The sequence below is a fragment of the Danio aesculapii genome, chromosome 1 (genome assembly GCF_903798145.1).
Source record: "Danio aesculapii chromosome 1, fDanAes4.1, whole genome shotgun sequence".
NCBI lineage: Eukaryota > Metazoa > Chordata > Actinopteri > Cypriniformes > Danionidae > Danio > Danio aesculapii.
In genome coordinates, this window is record NC_079435.1 from 28558146 (window position 1) to 28580345 (window position 22200).

At 35.0% G+C, this 22200-nt stretch overlaps 1 protein-coding gene across 1 annotated transcript; it reads left to right on the forward strand.

The window, feature by feature from the left end:
• The first annotated feature begins 7647 nt into the window (after nt 1-7647).
• pnpla4 (patatin-like phospholipase domain containing 4) lies at nt 7648-21489 on the forward strand. Its single transcript, XM_056475219.1, has 7 exons — nt 7648-7734; nt 7975-8156; nt 9789-9883; nt 15286-15421; nt 17632-17697; nt 19134-19286; nt 20226-21489. The coding sequence occupies exons 2-7, from the start codon at nt 7980-7982 to the stop codon at nt 20355-20357; spliced, it is 759 nt and encodes a 252-aa protein (XP_056331194.1). The 5' UTR covers nt 7648-7734; nt 7975-7979; the 3' UTR covers nt 20358-21489.
• Nucleotides 21490-22200: the final 711 nt, after the last annotated feature.

Sequence of the window (22200 nt, forward strand, 5' to 3'; positions counted from 1 at the left end):
AAGTGATAGATTACAAATGACTGATTATACTGGAAAATTGTAATCTGATTACATTACTAATTACTTAATGTAAAAAGTAATCAGATTAATAATTTATTTACCCAAAAGTTACTTTTAAACGTATAAAATATACCTATAAAAATGCAAAATAAACTGCAGCTCTTTCAGTAAATTAATATTTACTGAAAAACATTACAATGGGTTGATCACAGCAGCTTGACATATCCAAAAGACTTAAAGGGCACCTAGGTTACCCCTTTTTTCAGAGAGCGAGAGACAGACAGAGCGCGTTAAGCTTTGCACTCTTTTTGCACGCATATGTGACAGGATACAGGTTAATCTCCACTGCTGTATGAATATCTGTTATGTTAATGTACAAAATAAACCTAATTTAACGTCCACAAACCGGGATTGAATCGTCTTCCTTTATAATTGTTCTGACACGCGGCTGTGCTGATGAAGTAAATCGCTGAACTTCATTACACACGTGCTCTTTTTTTAAAACATTTTAAACATGTGAAACTTACTCTTGATCACATTTGATAATGATTGATGATCCTAGCAAACTGAACAGACCTTTTATTCTCAGTTGCTTTGCGCTCATCCTCTCTTGTTGATATGATTATACATGTGACTACGGGGACATGTTAATACGCGCAGCTGTCAATCAATTCGGTGGGCAGGGGGACTGCACTCCTACGTCAAGTTGCGGTTGCTCTGAAAACCGCTCCAATTGGTCACCCCAAAATGACTGTCAATACACTACATCTGACATATGTCTGTCCAAACAGCTTGAAAAGTAGATTTTTCACCATAGGTGCCCTTTAAAGAGATAATTCGCCCAAACCTTACAATTTTCTTATCAGTCACTTGCACCAAACCTGTTTTTTTATTTATTTATTTATTTCGTTTTTTTTAAGACAAAAGACATTTAGTAGAAAACTGGATACCTCAACACAATCTCACGGCAATTCGTAACTTTTTTTTAGTGGCTAATTTGTACGATCTAATTCGTACAATTTAGTACGATTTGCTCATCCTCCAATGACGGTTGGGTTTAGGGGCGGGGTTAGGTGCCACGCCTCCTTTTTAAAATCGTACCATTTCGTAAGACTGAACTCGTACGAATTCGTACGAATTAGCCACTAAACTGTCAAAACGTAAAATACTTACGTTTTCTCGTGAGATCAGGCTGGATACCTGTAACAATTGACATCCATTGTATCAAAAAGCACTGCATTTTGTTTTTTTCTGTGTTTGTCTAAAATAATTAGTCTACCGAAATGTGCATATTCCATACAAAGTATGAAGCTGATTGTTCAGTTCTTGTCACATGAATCGCCCTGAAAATGCAAGCACATGCAATATGCACTTTCAATATGTGTGCGCGAACTGCTGCCTCCGTCGGAAATAACAAACTTGTGCGTGCAAAAGACACGATGTGTGAATGGCTCCATAAGCAGCTACGCTTCTCTTTACCTTCACTCATGATCCTGCACAAAAATCCAATTTAGCCTGTTTGGGCTGAGATGGGCCGGGGTGTTTTGGGGCGCCGGTGTCCTTCTTGCCGTATTGTCATTCTATAATTCTATAGAATGATTTTTGTTTAAGTGCTTGAACAAGTTGCTGGTCGAGTTAAGGCAGTTGAACGTTTTTAGAGACTGGACATAGACTGCATTTCACAGCAATAGTTTTGTTTTTACGCTCAATGAAATCAAAGTGATACCTGTATTTCCACTTGAAGAAGAAGCCACTCTTGTCAGCAACAATTTCAGCTTGTGTTCTCCAGCAACTTCAATTGCATGCTTATTAACTGACATTTTCAGCAGAAAGCGTGCAACGCAATTACAGTACATTGGCTTTAGTAACTGTAATCAAATTACACAAATTTAAAATGTAATTCCTTACATTACTGCGTTCCCCAAAAATGTAAATAGAATATAGTAACGTGTTACTGTGGAACCCATCAGGATAAGAAAATAATCATGTGTATACACTGTAAACAATTTTTGTAAATGACACAGTATTTAACTGTAATTATATTTTACTGTAGGACAGTTATGTGTTATGTTACTGTATTTTAAAGTTGTAATGTGAAAAATCCTGTATATTTTACAGCAAAGATATACAATACTGAAAATACATCAATGGTGCTGTAAATGTAAATACATTATTTACATTTACAGTATTTTTGCTGCCAGTAGGTTACTGTAGATTCTACAGGAAATCATTAACAGTGTACTGTATATAACACACACACACACACATACAGTACATGCATCCATACAAACATGCATACATTTTCCCCTCAATTTCCAAGCATGAATTGCAATGTATATACTGTAGATAATGTTCTTGAGTAATCATGAGAGAAAAATATTAATAATTAATGGTCATTCTTTAAATAATATGTATAATAGGTCATTTTAATCTGATTTTGAGCATTTTAAAATGTAGTTTACTTGGGTTAGGGGGTTATTTGTCAAATTATTATCGAATTATGAGTACCTAATTATTTATGAATCTGATAATGTAATCAAATTTAATTTTATCAGAACAATATAGATGGGTTAAGATAATTTAGACTGACAGAGAGCATGCAAGACTAGCAGAGTCATAAAAAACAATTAAAATCCCAAAACTGTTGCACTTCATCAGCATCCTGATATGGTTCATGGCCAGACAACATTAAACACAAAATACACTCTTTAGTTAACAATTAGCTAACAATTTTTAATAGATTTTTACTTTAAACTAGTACTGCATCATATTATTTAAGTTAAACAAAACCATACATACCTGCTTGCTGTCTTTAAGTTGTTTCTCATACACATGCTCATCTTTTTTGGTACCTACAGTAGCTAGCAAACATGCACAGATATGTATGTAACAAGCACACACTATCCAGTTTTATTATTCTCCCCAGAGCCATAACTTGTCTTCAGCACATTATATGTACCGTAAACAGAAGTAAAGGAGCAGGAAATTTGTGCTGACACCCCGATAAGCAGCCACAGCGATGGCAGAATGAGCATTGTTTTTGGGTCTGTGAGAAATAAGTGCTGACTTAAGAATGTACTGGAGGAATTATGCTCCAGGGACTCCACATAAAAGACAAAAAGCAATCTGACTGCATGCGGGGGAATGCCCATAAGCATTTATCAAAAAATGTGTGAAAGCCATTGTTACAAACAGATCTGTGGAACGGACCTGTTAATAGCTTATTGTAGTGTCTAGGCAAACCATTTAATTGCTACAGTATCTTCTAAACAGTTCCCTGGTGGTCAAAAGCCACAAATTGGTTAAAGTTAAAGCTAATACAACCACAACTATGACAAATGCCACCCTCAACCCTTCCACCAAGTCTACATGATTAGTAATTAACTGAATGTAGAGACGTAGACTAGATTTTTCTGGAGAATCAGTTTAGATCTTCACAACAAAGCTTTTCCTACTTAATATAATGGTTTAGTAAATTAAAAAGCTGTTTTATGCTGTTTTTAATGTTGGCAGAGGTCGCAATAACATGCAGTTACCAGAACATTCTTGTCTCACAGATAACATGAAAGAGATGGAAATTGTGACTCTAGTAAATTGCTTCACTTCAAGTGTTTTTTTCTTCGTCTTTTTTTAGAACTGGCAAGTTGCATGTTTTTTTTTTTTTTTTTTTTTTTGAACTGGCAAATCAATTCAATCTTCTCAATTCTTCTTTTCTTATTCAGTTTAATTACTGAACTGATTTGAAAAACTGTCATTAGTGTTATTACTTTTGTAGCAATAGGAAGCAAAATTTATTCGATTCACAATGAATTTTGTACAATAAATGAACCTATTTGATCATAAATCTGACTCACAAATTAGTTTACCTGTATTGTACAGGACTGTTCCATAAAATATTTGGTACACTCTCACTTTCTTGCTTGCACATATTTGAAATAACAAACTTCTTGAGCTGATGATAGTGGAGATTATAGACAGGAAAGTATTGGGAGCAGAAAGAGGGGAAGGGTTGAATCAAACTCGGGTCGCCGTGAGCACAATGGTGCTATATGTCGGCACACTTAACCACTAGGCTATTGGCGCCGACGTGTGTGCTTGATTATTGATGTGCTTTTGAAAACCCGATCCTCTTCAGAAACAAACGTGAGAGTGACACGCAAAAAAAAAAGAATCTGTTTTGTGAAAGTACTTCTCACATGATATGTGATCGACCTGTATGGCTTTACTGTAGACATTTTCTCGCGCGACAATGATGTTGACTGAAACTTTCTGTCGTACACCACGCTCACCAAAAGGGTACCATTGGAAACGCAAGCCTGATAAAGGTGACCCGTACCGACCCGTACCACACCGTACTGTACCACTGAGTGGAAATGGGCCATAAAAGGTGCATATTAGTCCGTAACCCAAATGTACCTAAAAGTACCTTTGAGGTACCATTATGGACCCTTCAGGTACAAATATGTACCTTTTGAAAGGTACTGCCCCAGTGACAGATCCTGTACCTTTTTTCTGAGAGTGTACTATTGAAGTTTATTGTTGTGCCAGCAAATGTATTTCTACAAATATGTAAAACGTTCACCCAATGTAAGAAACATACATGGAAAAGCACTTTCTCAGTCAAAAAACAGTTTCTCTGCATTTTCAATTTTCAATGTGTTTCAGTAAAACATAGATTTTGTTTTGTTGTACAAACTGATGACATTTCTTATAAATTAAAAAAAGAAAGAAATGTCATTTAGTACATAAAATGAAAAGTTTAGATGCAAAATCCTCTAAATACCATCTGAAATTTTCCTCTAAAATGAGCATTTTTATTAGGCTCCTGTGTGTATGTTCAGTAATATTATACTTTTATGGCAAAGAATATGTCCTTTTCCTGGTCTTTAAAGTGAACTATCTCAACATTAACAAATGAGGCTAAGAAAAAACATTTTTTGCATCTGAACTCTTCAAATACTAATTTTCAAAAAACCAAAAATATTTTATATTCCTTTTTTAGATAACAAACCCTATGTTTTGAACCCTTGTACTATAACTTAGCTCACTTTGCAAGCCATTTGTTTAAGTAGCTTACCTAACACAGCTCAATGGCATCATTCTGAAATCTAAAATGACAAATGGGACATGCTGTACCCTTGTGGACTTCAAGAACACACGCGATCAAAGGCCACAAGAGCACGTTATATAAATGGTGTTTGGGAAAAGACCATGGATATGTCCACACAATGAAATCCACACACAACCTCTAGCAGCTTACACATGCCTGCAGTGATTTTGAGCAATGAAGAGGTAATCTAGTCAGGGCAAGAACAATTAAACCACAAAGGCCCTCTCAATCTTAGCCAAGGTTATGCTTCTTAATAACTAATGAGGTGTCTTTATCTCTGGGGCTCCACCACATAATACATCTGTTTACTGCAAGGCTGGGAGAGACACTGATGTAGTTTAAAGTCATGAATTAAAGCTAGTCACTCAATCTAAATGTACAGCAATCTTAAGTGGACTCTAATGTTGGTAGAGAACATTCAGCATGTAGCACAAGACAGAAAGCTTCAATGAGATAGCCAGCACAATAGCAAGAAGAACCAGACCCTGAGGAAGAACATTACAATTAAAGTCGGCATGAAACAGAAGTTAAGCTTGACCTTTTTTTCCCCCTATGGTGATGGACATCCACCCGAAAATGTTTGTGAAATAAACAAAATGTAAGGGGGTGCTTGAGTTAGTTCTTTGTGAGCCAGTTGGATTGTTGAAAGATGGGTCTTGCTAACAAAATCAAGCAAGGTTTGAACGCCAGTTTGCACCCATTTGAGGAGGATTGCTGTTCACTGGAATTATCATCTTGTCAACCCTCTGGTGCAGAATGTTTTCAGATGCCCAATGAGAGATACATTTTACAGATGGGATTGTATCATATTTGTTCAAAACGCTGCCTCCAGCATAGACAAGTCAGAAATGAGACACACACTGATAGCCTGCCCGAAAGGCATTCAACATGAGCAGAAGTGAAGAAAACATGTCATGTTTTTCTAGGGAGGAGGGAAGGTTATTATATTTGATGAACGATTAGGAGGGCAAACTTATTTTTTACAAACTAATAAAGTGCACAGATATACATAACAAGAACTACATACATTTAAAAATGAGAAGTGAATTTTGATTTCATGCCAACCTTAAGAACCCAGTCAAGGTGAACTGCATCTAGACCACTCTCAAGCTGGCAGCAACATAACAATGGATGGTTACTGTGACATCAACACCAGAATCAGCAAGGCCAAACAAGCCTTTGCCATGTTCAAGCCCATCTAAAGAGAGCCAGGCCTCATCATTCAAACAAAGATCAGGATATTCAGGAGCAAAGTTCTCAGTGTGCTACTGCATGATGCCGAGTGCTGGAAAACAACCTTAGCCATTGAACACAAGTTGGATGTGTTTCAAAGCAAGTGCCTGAGGAGGATTCTCAAAACCTTCTGGCCGAACATGATTTCCAACAACAAACTTCACAGAAGGACTGAAACAGCTCCAATGTACAAGACATGTCTGCCACATGCCCTCCAAGTCTTTGCCCAGAATCGCCCTATGATGAACCCTATGGGGAAATTGAACCACAGGCGTTCAAAGGAGACTTGGCACAGGATGGTCAAGAGAGACCTGAAAATCAGAGGTCTAAATCTTGAAATGGCCCCCAAGACTGCAACAGATCGAGGCAAGAGAAGGTCTCTTGTCATCACCTGAAGTACCAGATGGCATAAATAAAATTAAAGAAGAAGAAAAAGAAGAAGTATGTTAGCAAAGGCTCTGTTTTGTCTGTTTGAATAAGTTTTGTCTACATGTCTTGTGGATGACCACTAGTTTGAAATGTAGACACAATGGTACGTGACAATGAATAAATAAATATGTAACGTATTTGTAAATGTTTAATAACTAACGTATAGTATTGTCAAATTATTAGTTACCCATTTCCTACATAATTTGTTCAATTAATATCCATGATATAATTTTCTCTACCTCCTTGCTGTCTGTGTTTATTAAAATCAACTGCAATAGGCTAAGTATTTGTACAGATAAAATGAATGCATTGTATTGTTTAGAAAACAACAAATGTCATTCTGAAAGTCAGAACTAACTTCCCTTTTATGAATTTTCTGCAAGCCAACACATTTTTATTTTCTTTTTTTTTTTTTTTTGTATTGTGAATTGAAAGAATTCTGGAAAATTAAAATATATGTTTTACTGATAAAGACACAAGCTAAGACTTTACATATTTAATGAATAATGATTGAACTAATGAAGTAATAAAATAATAAGTCTAAGCAGTGCAACTATTATAAATATAAATATTACAATATAAATATTTTGTGAAGGGTCACTAACACTGAATAATTAACCTTTGCCATTTTAATTATTAAATTAAACGTAATTCCTGAGTAATTCCTCTGAGGGTACCTGCATAAATAGGATATTTTTTCCATGATTACTACTATATGCTAATTTATTAATAACTAAATAAAATATTCAACCAACTAAAAGTTACAAACTCTGTGGGTAAAACTATACATTATGCATGTGTTCAGCACATAACGACTGGCTAATAATAGGCTACTCTACGTACGACTTTTATTTTGAAACGTCTAAATCACGGAAGCTTTATTGTGCACGTGCTTTGCTATGTTGTCAAACAAACGCAAAGTACGAACTACAGTGCAATAAAGCGCCCAATCATTTAAACAGGTAGATAATCTATTGCATGCATATTGTTGATACGTATAATGACCGGATTTAGTATTATTATTACTATTTAACACGTGACTACTTTTAAACAACTGTATGTGGCACAGAATATATCAAGGCTATTCGTGTGATAAATGGAATGTGTGCATCACTATCAGAACTCTCTGAACACGGATTTTAGTTTTAATCTTTAAACCTTACTCAAATGAAAATCTCAAACCTCTGTCTGTCGGCGTACAGGTGTGATGGTGGTGAATTTCTCGTTTGCTGCGGCTGGGTTTTTAGGAGCTTATCATCTCGGTGTAGCAAAGGCGTTACTGAAGCATGGAGATAAACTGCTGTCCTCTTTAAAAGCCTGTGCTGGAGCTTCAGCTGGTGCTTTAGTGGCCGCTATGATGATCACTGCTCCTGATAAACTGCAGGTAAAGCCATTCACTTACACCCCACAACATGTAAAAACTGTGCTCAAGTAGTTACAATGTTGAAGTTAAGGCTCACTCACAGTTGAAGTGGTAAGACGTGGTTAAAAACTAAAAATGTACATGTATGTGGTATGCATTTTGCTTTTTAAGTGTAACATATTCAATATTATTATACAGTATGGTGATTTATGGATTAGTTCTATAGTTTTAAGAAACTTACTTAAACATTTGTTACTTAAACAAATTTGTTGCATACTTAAACATTGGCTGTGATAACAACACATTGTAACTGTTTAAAGTCCCACAACTTTGATATTATTAATATTTAGGTATCTTTAGCCTCTCTGCATTAGTGTCATTAATTAAAAATAATCAATTTACTTTAAACATCCATATAGTTTAACTGAATAAGCTTAATCCCAGTGAAAGAAAATGTAGTCAATTAAATTTACTTATTTAACTTAATATATTTTAATTGAAGATAAGTCACATCAGCAAGTTAGCAACGCTGTGAATACACATTTAATGCTTTTGCTCAGTTAGCTATAAAGTTGCAATCCTGTTTTATGATTATTTTCAAGATGTCTGAAACATATAATTCATGGAATTATGGAATATTAACATCTATTAATTGAAATAGTACTACATAAAAAAAATAAGGGTAATAACATTTCACTTAGGCTCTTCTGTGCCAGTTCTTACTGCAAATTTAATTGATCTTTTACAGAAAAAACTATATTTTTATACTGGAAATGTGTACACAAACTCCTTATTAACATAAAAATTAAATAAATATTTACAAAATGAAATGTCATCGCTCAGTATTGTCCACAGACACAATGTAAGCTGCTAAGTCTAACAGATGTTGATATTCAGATGAAATGGCAAAATCGAAAATAGAATAGCTGTTAATCAAAATGGTGTGGGTGAGATTTTGTGCTGGCAGTGCATGGTGCATTACCCATCTTATAACATTCTTAAACACACATACTTATACAGCTGCCATTATGGGGACTTTTGTAGATGTAAGGATTTTGTTATACTGTACAAACTGTAATTTCTGCCCCTACCCAAAACCTCACAGGAAACAGTCTGCATTGTTACATTTTTAAAATACTTAATTCTGTGTGCGATTTATGAGTTATTTTCTTCATGGAGACCAAAAAATGTACCCACAAGGTCAAAATTTACTGGTATTGCAATACTTGTGGGGAGTATTGCTAACATATCCACAAAGTAAGTGATATAAGGTACACGCACACTTTATCCCCTTAAATCACATTTGTAAAATTCATATCAGTTGTTTTTGCATAATTTAATGCAATTTTGAACTCTTATTTAATCAACAAAAGTCACTATAATATAAATATTTATTTATGTAAATACAATAATATAACATTATATGTAGGCAGATTTTAAATCTGATTATTTTTCATGTTACAGAGCTCAGAAGGTACTGTAGTGTTTGTGAAAACAGACTGATTGTTTAGACTTGAAAAAGATTGATTTGTTCTCTGTCAAGCCAGCAATGCTATTGAAAATACATATTTCTTACAGTTGCATCACCAAGGCTCAGAGATGAGACTGACTGAGCTCTTTACCTATATGTTCTGACTTTGTGTTTTCACACAGCATTGTAAGGAATTCACCTACAGGTTTGCCAGTAATGTAAGAAGTCAGAGGTTTGGAGCGGTGACACCTGGATATGACTTCATGCTTGAACTGAGGTAAATGTGGCTCTGAGACATAATTTTTTGATCGAATGAAAAACTATTAGGTAGGTTGTTGAAATTAACCCCAAGGGGCTTTTTGCAAGCTTTTTTTCCCTCTCATGCAGAATTTCAATCAGAACGGCTGTCTTGGTAAGATATCCTACTCAGCTGTTTTATTTCACGGAACTTGTATTCACCTCATTCCAAATGGAATTAAAGTTCAATATGGTTTTAGAATAGTAGTGGGACTGGATCAAAATCAGTACCCTGGACTTGAAGAAACTTCAAATGACAAAAAAAGGGCTACTGTTGGGATGCTTTTATGTTTTTCCCCTGATTCCACTGCAGCGAGTTTTATAGTAAAAGCAATTGTAACATAATTAAAGCTCTTCATGGGTGTCCTTTTTTTCAGACTGGCTTCATCAAGGCTTTTTCAGTTAAACATGGTTTTTAAGAGGTATATTGTATTTATTGTGGAAGCAGATCAATCCAAGGGCCTTTGTTGTTGAAGACATTGTGTATTCATCTGTCTTGTTATTATTACCGAAACCGATTTCATTTTGTAGATGTATTATATAAATAAACCTAAGAAAGAGTAAAGTTAAATTCAGATAAATTGGCACAAATGTCCTGGTATTTATTAATTATCTGGCTTATTTGAATCATCTAATATATTCAGTGAAAGTCAGAATTATTAGCCATTCTGAATTATTAGTCTCCGTTTATTTTTTCCCCAAATTTCTGTTTAACGGAGAGATTTTTGTTCAACACAATTCTAAACATAATAGTTTTAATAACTCATCTCTAATAGCTGATTTATTTTATCTTTGCCATGATCACAGTAAATATTATTTTACTAGATATTTTTTAAGACACTTCTATACAGCTTAAAGTGACATTTAAAGGCTCGACTATGTTAATTAGGTTAACTAGGCAGGTTAGGCTAATTAGTCAAGTTATTGTATAACGATAGTTTGTTCTGTAGACTATGGCAAAAAATATATATATATCTTAAAGGGGCTAATAATATTGACCTCAAAATGTTTCTAAAATATTAAAAACTGCTTTTCTTCTAGCCAAAATAAAACAAATAAGAATTGTGTGAAAATTTCCTTGCTCTGTAAACATGATTTAGGGAATATTTTAAAAAGAAAAAACAAAAACAAAGGGGGGCTAATAATTCAGACTTTTCTTGATTTTTTTTTTTTTTTTTTTTTTTTTTTTTAACAATTTGAGTTAAAAGAACTGACTAATAGTCCATTACTAATGATTAATTGAATTGAAATATGAATTAAATATTGATTTTGGTCTCATATGTAAGGAGTAAACCCTTATAAACGCTTTTATGACTCTGGAGTTTATTTTGCAACAACAACTGGTTATAAAATGATAAATCTGTTTCTACTGTAACAAGTGACTTTTAGACAAGACAAATAAACAAGTTTAGACATACATTTAGAAAACAGCATTTCACTGTAAAGAAATCTAAAGCTGAAATATTCATTGTACAAACAATCGTTCTAGCGAGAAGGTGAACAAATCAACAACAATTATACACTGATACTAACCCAAATTAACCAAAAAATATTTTCGTTCCATTAGTAATTCTAACAGATACAAGATGGCACCAGCTGTGTTTGTATGAAATGAGAGAAAAATTTTCTTAGTACATTAGCTGTATGCTATATAGCGCTCCTATTGAAGATGGTTGTAATTGGCGAATACCAAAACGCAGAACAGTGTGAAACCACAGAAGTATTAAAGGCTTGAATTATAATTTTATGGATCACTTGTTTGATATTTAAGGGTACTTTTTCATCCTTATCTATGCTTTTTGAAAAGCTCCAACAGTATTCTGATTGATTCGTCTCTACACAGTGTTTTCTGCTCCCTAAGTTAACTTTGCTTGACAAAATGCATTTATTTTGAGCACAGACAATGATCTGTTTTCAGTATATCTGTTGAATTGACATATTTTGAGAATGAGTTTGAGATATGACGGCATAATACACAATATTGGCAATTTTATACAATAAACCAATGTAATACACATGACCATATTTCATTGAATATTCCTGAGTATGTTAATACATCCATGTGTATTTTTTTAAAAATATAAATCTCACTAATTTAATGTACTTTAAAGACAATACACATGACCATATTTCATTGAATATTCCTGAGTATGTTAATACATCCATGTGTATTTTTTTAAATATAAATCTCAATAATTTAATGTACTTTAAAGACCTACACTGAGTAATAAATGTTAAGATCCATTCATTCATTTTCTTTTCAGCTTAGTCCCTTTATTAATCTGGGGTCACCACAGCAGAATGAGCCGCCAATTTATCCAGCATATGTTTTACGCAGCGGATGCCCTTTCATCTGCAACCCATCACTGGGAAACATTCATACACACTCATTCACACACATACACTACGCTCAATTTTTTGTATACCCAATTCACCTATACCACACGTCTTTGGACTTGTGGGGGAAACCGGTGCACCCGGAGGAAATAAATGTTAAGATGTTTAATACTCAATTCAGTTTAATTCATGTTTATTTATATAGCACTTTTTACAATATAGATTGTCAAAGCAGCTTAACATAGTTCTAGTAAAGTCCAGATTTCAGAGTTGAAGTCCAGTTAAGTTTAGTTCAGTTTAGTTCATTTCAATGCTGAAAGTTCAAACACTAGAGCAAATCCACCGAAGTGCAGCTTCACAAGCAAGCCAATGGCGAGGAAAAAAAAAAACTTTATAAAAAAAGAACATAATCATGATGCAAGCTGTTGTTGGAATATAATGTGGTATATATTTTACACACAATATAGCTGTGAAAGTTTGTAAATTTCCTATGAAGGAATTTATTACTGTAGCCTTTTATCTTAAAACAATCATAGTACGTTTCTATCACCATTGTTGGATTGGCACCTCATTTAAGGCTGTCCACACAACCTTTGAGCATCTTCGTTTTGCTTGTCCATCTACACTGTGAATTTGTTTTGAAACCAAGCTTTGGGAATACTCTTCCAAAAATGGATCAGTTTAGCCATTTTTTCTATTGGTAAATGCCCAGAGTGTGAGTGGTCACATATCATGCACCTTGTTGTATAGTGTGGACAGTAATTTTATTTATTTTTATTTTTTGAAAACACCATTAATGGATGAATTTTCAGTCTAAAATAATTTAAGTTTTTACACAAAAACTGCACAAGTTTTGTTTTAGCTGCTCTTCATTTTGATAAAGACTAACATAACATAAGATTGCATAATAACAGAGACACAATGTCTATTTATAATTGTTGTTTAGTGGTGCAATGTATTTAATTCATTATCAGTACAGGGGCATAAGCAACATAAGCAGATTAACAAGTTTTTCTCTTGTTCTCTCTCTTTTTTGTTTTTTGGATGAGCAACTTTTGGAGTGGACAAACCATTTTAAACAAAAACACTGTTTTCAAGTGTATCCAGATTAGAGGAACCTCTTTGCACCTCCAGCCTCTCTTAGTTTAAATTTTGTCTTTTAATGATACAGGTGATCTAAGCCATGTCCAGTTGTCATTCACTCCTGTCTTTGAAAGCTTTCAGTATGTTCATTTTGGAATTAACTGCATGTGAGGAAAAGAGAAATTACCATTTAAAAGGTGCTTTTATGAATTGGGTACCACAGACCGTTTTAATCAGGTCAAACAATTAAAAATTAACATACTAGGGGTGAGATGAAATGAGGGTGCCAAACACAGGAAAAAATAAAAAAAGGCCACTGTGGGAACAATTTTGTCAAAGAGTTCAATGATTGTTCTGTGCAGTGAGTCACAAGCTCTGTTGATAATGTCCATCTTTATTGCAGTAATTTCCGTAAGAGAATTTCAGATGGAAGGGGTTGAGTAGATTATATTGTATTCTTGTTTCATTGTTCTCCATGAGTATTACGCATTATTCAATATATTAATTTGAAAGAACTCTCAAAATAGGGAATATGTGTGTATATGAAGCTTTAAAATGGTATGAGGAAGCAAAAGAAACACTTTAACATTGAAGTATCTTGGATACTTTAAATTGCACAGTGTCTTAAACAAATGTGTTTTGTAGTGTCATATTTTTTATTTTTTATTTTTGCTGCTTATTCGTTCTAATATAAAAACATTTAAATTAACTTATTTGATTTGCATTTGGGAATCATGTGGAACCCAGCATTCATAATGGTGTGTACTCTAAAAAAACGTATTTTTGCTGCTTGTTCAAACTACTTGTTTATCATAAGCTGAAACACAATTTTTTATACATTTTGGGGAGACGGCTTAATTGTTTAATGCTCAATCAAGTTAAATTTGTTAAGGTAGCTTAATTGATTTATGTTGAGAAACCTGCACACAGTGAATTGTGTGGAAGCCTGCAGTTTAACAGTGTAAATCTCCATATTTAGATAATAAACATAAATCACAGAAAACAAAAAAATTAAAAAGAAATTCGGAACAAAATTACTTCATCAAGCAAAGGTGTGTGCTTAATGTGATCTCACTTGGCTCCAAAACCAGCTAGAAATCTTTTGGGGAAACTGTCCTGATGTTTTCTGAAATAATGTGCTATTTTTAGTCCTCTTTCAATACTATCCATAGTTCATATAATATACACTGTCATATCTTTCTTTTTCAGTCCAGGTGATCCAATCTTGTCTTTATAATATTTAGGTCTGGACTCTGCAGGCCATTTCATAAAAAAAAAATTGTTTGGGATCATACTGATAAACCAATAAGGTTCGTTCTAGCATTAATGGCATAATGGACTTAAACATGTCTGTACCTTTCAACGTTCACAATCCCATCAATTCACAATTAGACAAAAAAAAAAAAAAAAAAAACAATAATAATCCAATTCCCACCTGTAAAACTTTTTAAACAGTACTATACCTGAAACCTCTTTTTCTTTCTATATTTAGCCTCACACAGCTGTGGAGCTCTTTAGAAAGAACAGTTCTTGGCTGCAGAAGAATGAGGTTTGAATGGTCTGAAGACTGTGCCGTTCCAATGCTCGAATGTGTCACCTCCTCAGTTCTACTTTTGAAATCGCAGATACTGCTGGCATGATATTAAAAGTTAGAAGTTTTTTCTCTTTCCATTCATTGAAGGAAATAATATCTGTGATGTGCACAAAGCTCTGAGGGCTTCTGATAATCTTGACACACTGCTTGGAGCGGTTAGCAGACTTCATCCATTTTGATGAAATATTCTTGGATCGGAACGTTGAGTGGAGTTTTTTTTCCTTACCTTATTTCTCCTGAGTTACCTCAGTGGTTCGGCCAACAGATTGTGTAATTACGATCAGTTGTTGAGGGGAAAATGTTTTTCACTCAGGTTGTTAATTATGCAAACACAACAAATGAGCATCTGTCCTTTGGTTTTCCTCTAGGGAGGGCATCGAACAGATTCTCCCACCCAGTGCGCACCAGTTAGCCAATGAACGCCTCCACGTTTCAATAACACACTCAAAAACGCACAAGAACAGCATGGTGTCCAGCTTCACCTCCAGGGAAGATCTCATTAAGGTATTCAAGCCTGAGGTCAATAGACAATGATTTATCTTCCAGCTACTCGAGTGATGCTCACAACCCGAAGGGAACTCGCCTATTCAATTAGACACATCATAAGTGCCGTCACTGGACAGGGTTAGTGCTGTGGAAAATTGCTACTGAGTTCATTAATTTATTCCCATCTGAAATAAAGAACAAATTGCACTGTTGCTTCAGTAGTTCATCTAACATAATGATATAAACAGTCTTTTTGGATTCCTTTTTGTTTTGTTTAAAAGTCAGTGATGTGGCGCATTTTTGCATCTATTATTATAATGAAAAATACATTGGGTGCATTAAGTCAGAAATGTCAGGGCAATACTGTGAAGCTTTTTTTTTTTTTTTTTGTATTATAGTTATATATTAGATCAATTAAATCTGTTTACTAACATGAACCAAGTATGAACAATCATGTACAGCTTTATTCATTGAAGCTCAAAATTAGCTAATGCATTATTAAAATCTAAAGCTGTGCTTGTTACCATTAGTTAATTCACTGTGGGCTAACAAGAACTAACAATAAGCATTTTTTTGTTTGTCTGTATTGCAGATAAATAAACGAACTTTAATGGACCATTATTTTAAAGTGTTGTTTGCAAAAAAAATAAAAATGTAAAAAAATTCTGAACAAAATTACTTCAAGCAAATATATGCGTTTAATGTGACCTCACTTGGCACCAAAAACAGCTTAAAATCTTGGGGAGACTGTCCTGATATTTTCTGAAATAATGTACTAATTTCAGTCCTCTTTCAATACTATCCATAGTATATACGATATAGGCTGTCATACCTTTTTCAGTCCAGGTGATCCTGTCTTGTCTTTATAATTTTTAGGTCTGGACTCTGTGGAGGTCATTTTATTAACAATTATTGATCTGTATTAGCACTGTGTTTGGGATCATACCGATAAATAAAATTATTACCAATAAGGTCCATTCTAGCATTTATGGCAGGGATGTCAAACTCAATTCCTGGAGGGCCGCAGCCCTGCACAGTTTAGTTCCAACCCTGCTCCAACACACTTAAGCTGCGGTCACACTTGACTTTTCTTCCCATAGACTTCCATTCACACGCACGCGAATGCGTCAGACCGGAAACGCGGGGTCATGCGTCAAGTTTCGCATGTTGCTGCGGTGCAAAGTTCAAGCTTGGTGAACTCTAACCTGCTAAATCGCATCCCTTGACTGCGTGAGACCAATCGAGGATCAAAACACGACCTCTCTGGGCAGAAATGTAAAACATGGAGCAATCGCTGGCTTTTTTAAATGTCTAATAAGCTTGTTTAATCCCGCCCCTTTTCGCAGCACCGTACGACAGAATTTCGCACACACAAAGCCTGGTGTGACCGTAGCTTTACCTGTAGGTTTCAAACAAGCCTGAAGGACTCAATTAGTTTGATCAGGTGTGTTTAATTAGGCTTGGAACTAAACTGTGCAGGGATTGAGTTTGACATCCCTGATTTATGGCATAATGGGCCTAAACCTAAAAATACATTGGGTGCATTAAGTCAGAAATGTCAGGGCAATACATTGAAGCTGCTTTTTCTGTATAATTATAGTTATTTATTAGATACCAAAACGAGTAACATTTTAAAATAATGATTCATTAGTTAATGCATTTATTAATCTTAACATTTGCTAATGCATTATTAAAATCAAAAGTTGTGCTTGTTACATTAGTTAATTTAGTGAGCTTTTTTATTGTTTGTTCTTGTTAAATAAATGCATAAATAAACTAACATTAACTGATGGACCATTATTTTAAAGTGTTGTTAGCAAAAAAAAAATAAAATTCAACAAATCTTTTTTTTTTTTGGTTTAATCAAATAATTAAGTAATTGTACCTTTTTTTTAATAAGGTTAGCTCTAGGTGTAAAATATAAATATGAAAATTTCAGGGGGTCAATATTTTCATCAGTCATGAAATCAATTCATATTTTAAAGAAAGAAAGAAAAAATGTTTGGTTTGTAATCATATTAAACTTTTTAAGGGAGTAATTATTATTTTACACACACACACGCACACACATTTAATCAATGTATAAAAAATAAAGTACATTAATACTGGTATTACTTCACAAGTTCCCGCATGTTAAACTAAATATGTTTTCTTTTCTGTTCCCTTTTTAATCTTCTAGTCCTCCGTGTGTCCATTCTACTGACATATTATGACTATTGTTTTTAAAGGTGCTCTTGGCCAGCTGTTTCGTGCCTGTCTATGCTGGAGTGAAGCCAGTGGAGTTCCAAGGGCAGGTAATAGAGTCTCTCGTGGCCCAGCACTGTCTGCTGCTCTGCTGAGAGCTGCTGTTTAGTTTTGGGCTCTGTAGATTTATTTAGATGAATGAGCAAACCAGCTTTCTGGTTCTGCTTGTGCCCTCCGCTGACAGAGGTCTGATAAAACTATTAGCATCCAAATGAAGTGGTATTTTCAGCCAAAGCAATTGTAAAGTTGCAATCTGCTTGTTATGTTACACCTCACAGTTTCTGGGTGCAAATGCTCTATCAGACACAAACAACAAATAATGACTAAACAGTGCTAATAAATGGCTATTGAGATTTCTGAATTCAAATGAGTTGAGACTTCACTATCCCATATATTATAACAAATCTAGTGAATAGTGAAAATCAACTCTTTAGTCATCCCATGTGAAAACGTCAAGTTGTTCTTTTATATTAACATGATTATGACTCCAGTCCGAAATTCATATTCCTGGAGTAGCTCTTAGGGATTGTACATTATATTGATGTTTCCTCATGGTCTTTATTGATAATGATTTATTGATGTTAATTTAACATAATTCAATCCAAATGTGTTCAATAGCTTTAGGCCTCTGTTGTTCAGTTTAAAACACAATTCAGATTTTTTTATTATAATGTGTTAAAAAGTGTCATGTTGGGGGCGTGTCCACAGTTTGCTGATTTATGGGTGTGTTGCTTCACATGTAAATTAGTTTCGGCTTCCCGCCAACGTAACAAGGGACGGGGCCATGAGCTCACCTACTCTGCGTTTGCAACAGAGTCTGACAGGCAGACTGCGAGAACGAGCTGGAGTGAGAGGTTTAGCATTCAGTCGTACATGTAGGACTCTGACACAGACCAAGCAGAGAGTACAAAATCATTTGTGTCTTTGTACAGTTTTACAGCCAACTGTATGCTAGTTTCAAGTGCCGAGCTTGAACACAGAAACTAATAACCACGCACACTGAATTAACTTTGACTGAGGCACCGGATGCGCCGCTGGAAGCCGCGACACGGCACACCAGACACTCTTGTAGCGCGGCAGATACATGAAGTGTCCCGAATCGTCATTACATTACAGCACCTCTGGCAACACCCCTTTGCCTTGCTGCGCAGCGTGAATGCGCTTAACCTGAAGGGTTTATGACATCATTAACCTGGATGTATTTATTTGTAGTCCTCAAACTTCGTTCGCTGTAAGCTTTGCTAAGCTAACTCTGTAAAAGCCAATGTCTCCCTTTGCAATAAACTTTGAGCGTGTTACATTCAGAGATGTTGTTTATGTTCACACAGCTACATTACACATCATCTAAAGTTTCAAATATGATATCATAGTGGACCACCTCTTTAATGACTGTTGTTGCATTGTGCTGTATGAGTACAGTAAATATTAGAATAGTGTTAGAAGAATTATGTGACACTACTTATGTTAACAATGTCTTTGTATTTAGAAATGGATAGATGGGGGTTTCACAGACAGCCTTCCTATTCTTCCTGTGGGACGCACAATCACAGTGTCACCTTTTAGTGGCCCTCAGGATATTTCCCCAGAGCACAAGGGCAAGAGTAAGATTCACCTCAGACTAGCCAACATGAGTGTTGTGGTAAGTTTTTAGCATGTGAAGATTAACTCATTTCTTTTATTTCATAGTTGTACAGTGCTACTTAAAAGTGACCAAACTATGCTTTTATGTTATTAGTTTTTGTGTAATATAGCTGGTTGTGAATTGAAAAAGTCTGCAGAGTTTCAAATATCAGGAATGAAGGCAAGGCAGGCAATAAGAAGTGTCACTGGTCCAAACCCAGGAGGGAGCTCCTTCTCAGGGCCTCGACTCAGGTTGTCTGGGTGTTGGTAGTCTGGTTTCTATGGCACAGATATGCACAAAACCTTTAAAATATTTTATAAATGTTGATTAAACTCTATTTTGAAATGACATTGTTTCCATTAGCTGTTGTTGTGGGACTAAAACATAATTGTGTTCTCTCATGATAAGACATTACAAAAGTCATAATGACGAATGTTAGTATTGGTTAACATATTTAAAAGCCACACTAACCATTATTTTTTCGCAAAGGATATTTAGACATGCTATCCAAGCAATAATCACAGAAAATACTTCACAGCACTCATCTTTCTAACTACTAAGAGATTTTGGCTGCTGTCTGGGCTTTTCATGCCTTTTTACACCTCCCTATCTTCATGTGTTTAATATTTTTTCCCCGTGTCATTTCATTTTATTACACATATCTTAATTTCTAAACTAATTAGTTTTGTTTTCTTTGTATATATTGGTTACTTTGGTTGTTACTGACATCAACAGCACTTTGAGAAGTATGTTTCCTGACAAAAATGGTGTTCAATACTTATTTTAAAAGAGAGCATTATTTTAGGAGAGTAATCAGTCAAAAAGTATTACTTTATTAGTTACGTGAAAAAGTAAAAGGTTTACATAACTCAAGTTTTTTTTTTTTGTTTTTGTAATGCATTACCCCATACACTGACCATAACCTGACAAGTTTTAACAACTGTTTTCCACCCTCAGTTCTCAAAGGAAAACATCATAAGGCTGAACGAAGCGCTGTTTCCTCCTCCATTACCCAGACTAAAGGCACTGGAGCAAGAGGGATACCAAGATGCTCTTCAGTTTTTGAAGAAAGAAAAATGGATGCAATAACTGATTTACACATTTGTAGCACTTTCAGCACCTCGACTGTCAGAAATGTGGCATATTGACACCATTTAAAGACAATTTTTCTCAGCCGTTCCTTTGGGGTGTGCAGTATTTTTCAGTGTAATAACCGTACTTGGACTTGGGCTTTTTTCGTTTTAAGAATGAAAGCAGACGCCATACAGTACATTATGTATTTCAGGAGGCTGAATGATCAGTCATTTTCTGGTACTTTAAAATAACTCAAATGCTCTCCGTCAAGAGCCAAAACTATACTCAGAACACACTGTGTTATTTAAGAATGACTTAATGAAGTGTTTACATATTTCTGTAACCCCTTCTGTTGGAATTTGTCCATAATTCTCTTTAAGACGTAATCAATCCCAAGACCAACAATGCACCCCTTTGCCGCACATATCAATGCAGGGTTTCTGTGGGTCCTTGAGGACAAGCATGAAGAACAAGCCTTTAAAGTAAAGCACAGGAGAAGCTGTTTGAACTCCACCAGTCTCTTCACCTCTCAGAACATCCGCTTTACTCACTTGATTCCCCGAGAGCGTTCTGATCATTTTTTCTGCCTGTGAGAATAACGTCTCCCTGGGGAAGGTTTGAGGATTAGCAAAGGCTTGTGGGTATTTGTGATCTGGCGGTGTAGAGAGAAACAGTGAGAGCTGACGCACACAGCAGAAGCTCATACTAGTTGACGTATTATGGAATAATAGTCGATTTTTGCAATCAAGTAGCAATTTTATAGACTTTTATTGATCTAGAGCAGTTCGAGTTGTCAAGAGATAAAAAGATGATAAGAACTGCTTATGTGAAAGTACATCAGTTGTAATTGGTCTTCATTAAAAGCAAGAGGAATTTTATAAGCTGAGCACCATTAGCTTGATAAAGATAGATTGTTCAGCGTTTAACTCTGCGGCAGCACAGAACATTTACATCAGTCTTTAAATGTATGACACACACGTTCGCATGTGCTCAGTTGATCTATGAAAAGTAGGAAAATTATATGGTTATCACTGCATCAGTTTTCTCATATATCATGTGTGTGTGTTTTTTTTCTTTAGTTCTCCTGTGAAAGTGAAATCGGTTTTCAAATATTTATCCCTATAATAGCCAACTTATTTATTTTCAAGTGGCTACAAAACAAGTGGGGGGGGGGGGGGATATTGGCTAAAAATCACCTATTCATTAAGTCAAACATGAACCTTGACTAGCAAATGGTTTTAATTAACAGGTGTTTAATGATTGATTCGCAGTGCATTTCAGATGGAAAACAAAAAGTACAAAAGTGTTTTATGCTTATATACACAGAAATTATATTGGTAATTTTCTGTTGGAACATTATACATTTTGAGGCAGATTTAATTTAATTTTTAACATTCTATGGCAGGGGTCTTAAATTGTCGGCCTGCCCTCCGGCCACAACTGACGTCAAAAATATAACGAGATTTGGCTCGCCAAAACATATTTTTGAACCACTATCAATGTTGTGCAGTTGTATCTAGCCACTTGTGGTTATGACCCGTCACCCAGTTGACATTTATTGTATTGCATTTAGATACGTTTTGCTTTCATTTTCTCTCAGTGTACGGTCGAGTAACACACATACATTTTAATTCTATGTGCGTAAGTGCTCTATTTTTGCTAAAGCTGTATTTTTGTAAATATTCAAGGCTCGTTTGATTATTATCAGTTTTTTACCACCAGTATTTTGTTGTACAAACACTTCTTCATGGCTTACACGTTATGCTGGTGGTGAAACAAATATGATACTTTTGCTAGTATTCGATTCAAATAATCTCATTTAATAGATTTTCCTCATATGCATATGAAGATTTGCATA

Coding starts and splice junctions, on each gene's coding strand:
- pnpla4 (XM_056475219.1), top strand. CDS start 7,980: ATGGTGGTGAATTTCTCGTTTGCTGCGGCTGGGTTTTTAGGAGCTTAT. Junction 9,884..15,285: donor GACTTCATGCTTGAACTGAG/GTAAATGTGGCT, acceptor GTTTTCCTCTAG/GGAGGGCATCGAACAGATTC. Junction 17,698..19,133: donor CAGTGGAGTTCCAAGGGCAG/GTAATAGAGTCT, acceptor CTTTGTATTTAG/AAATGGATAGATGGGGGTTT.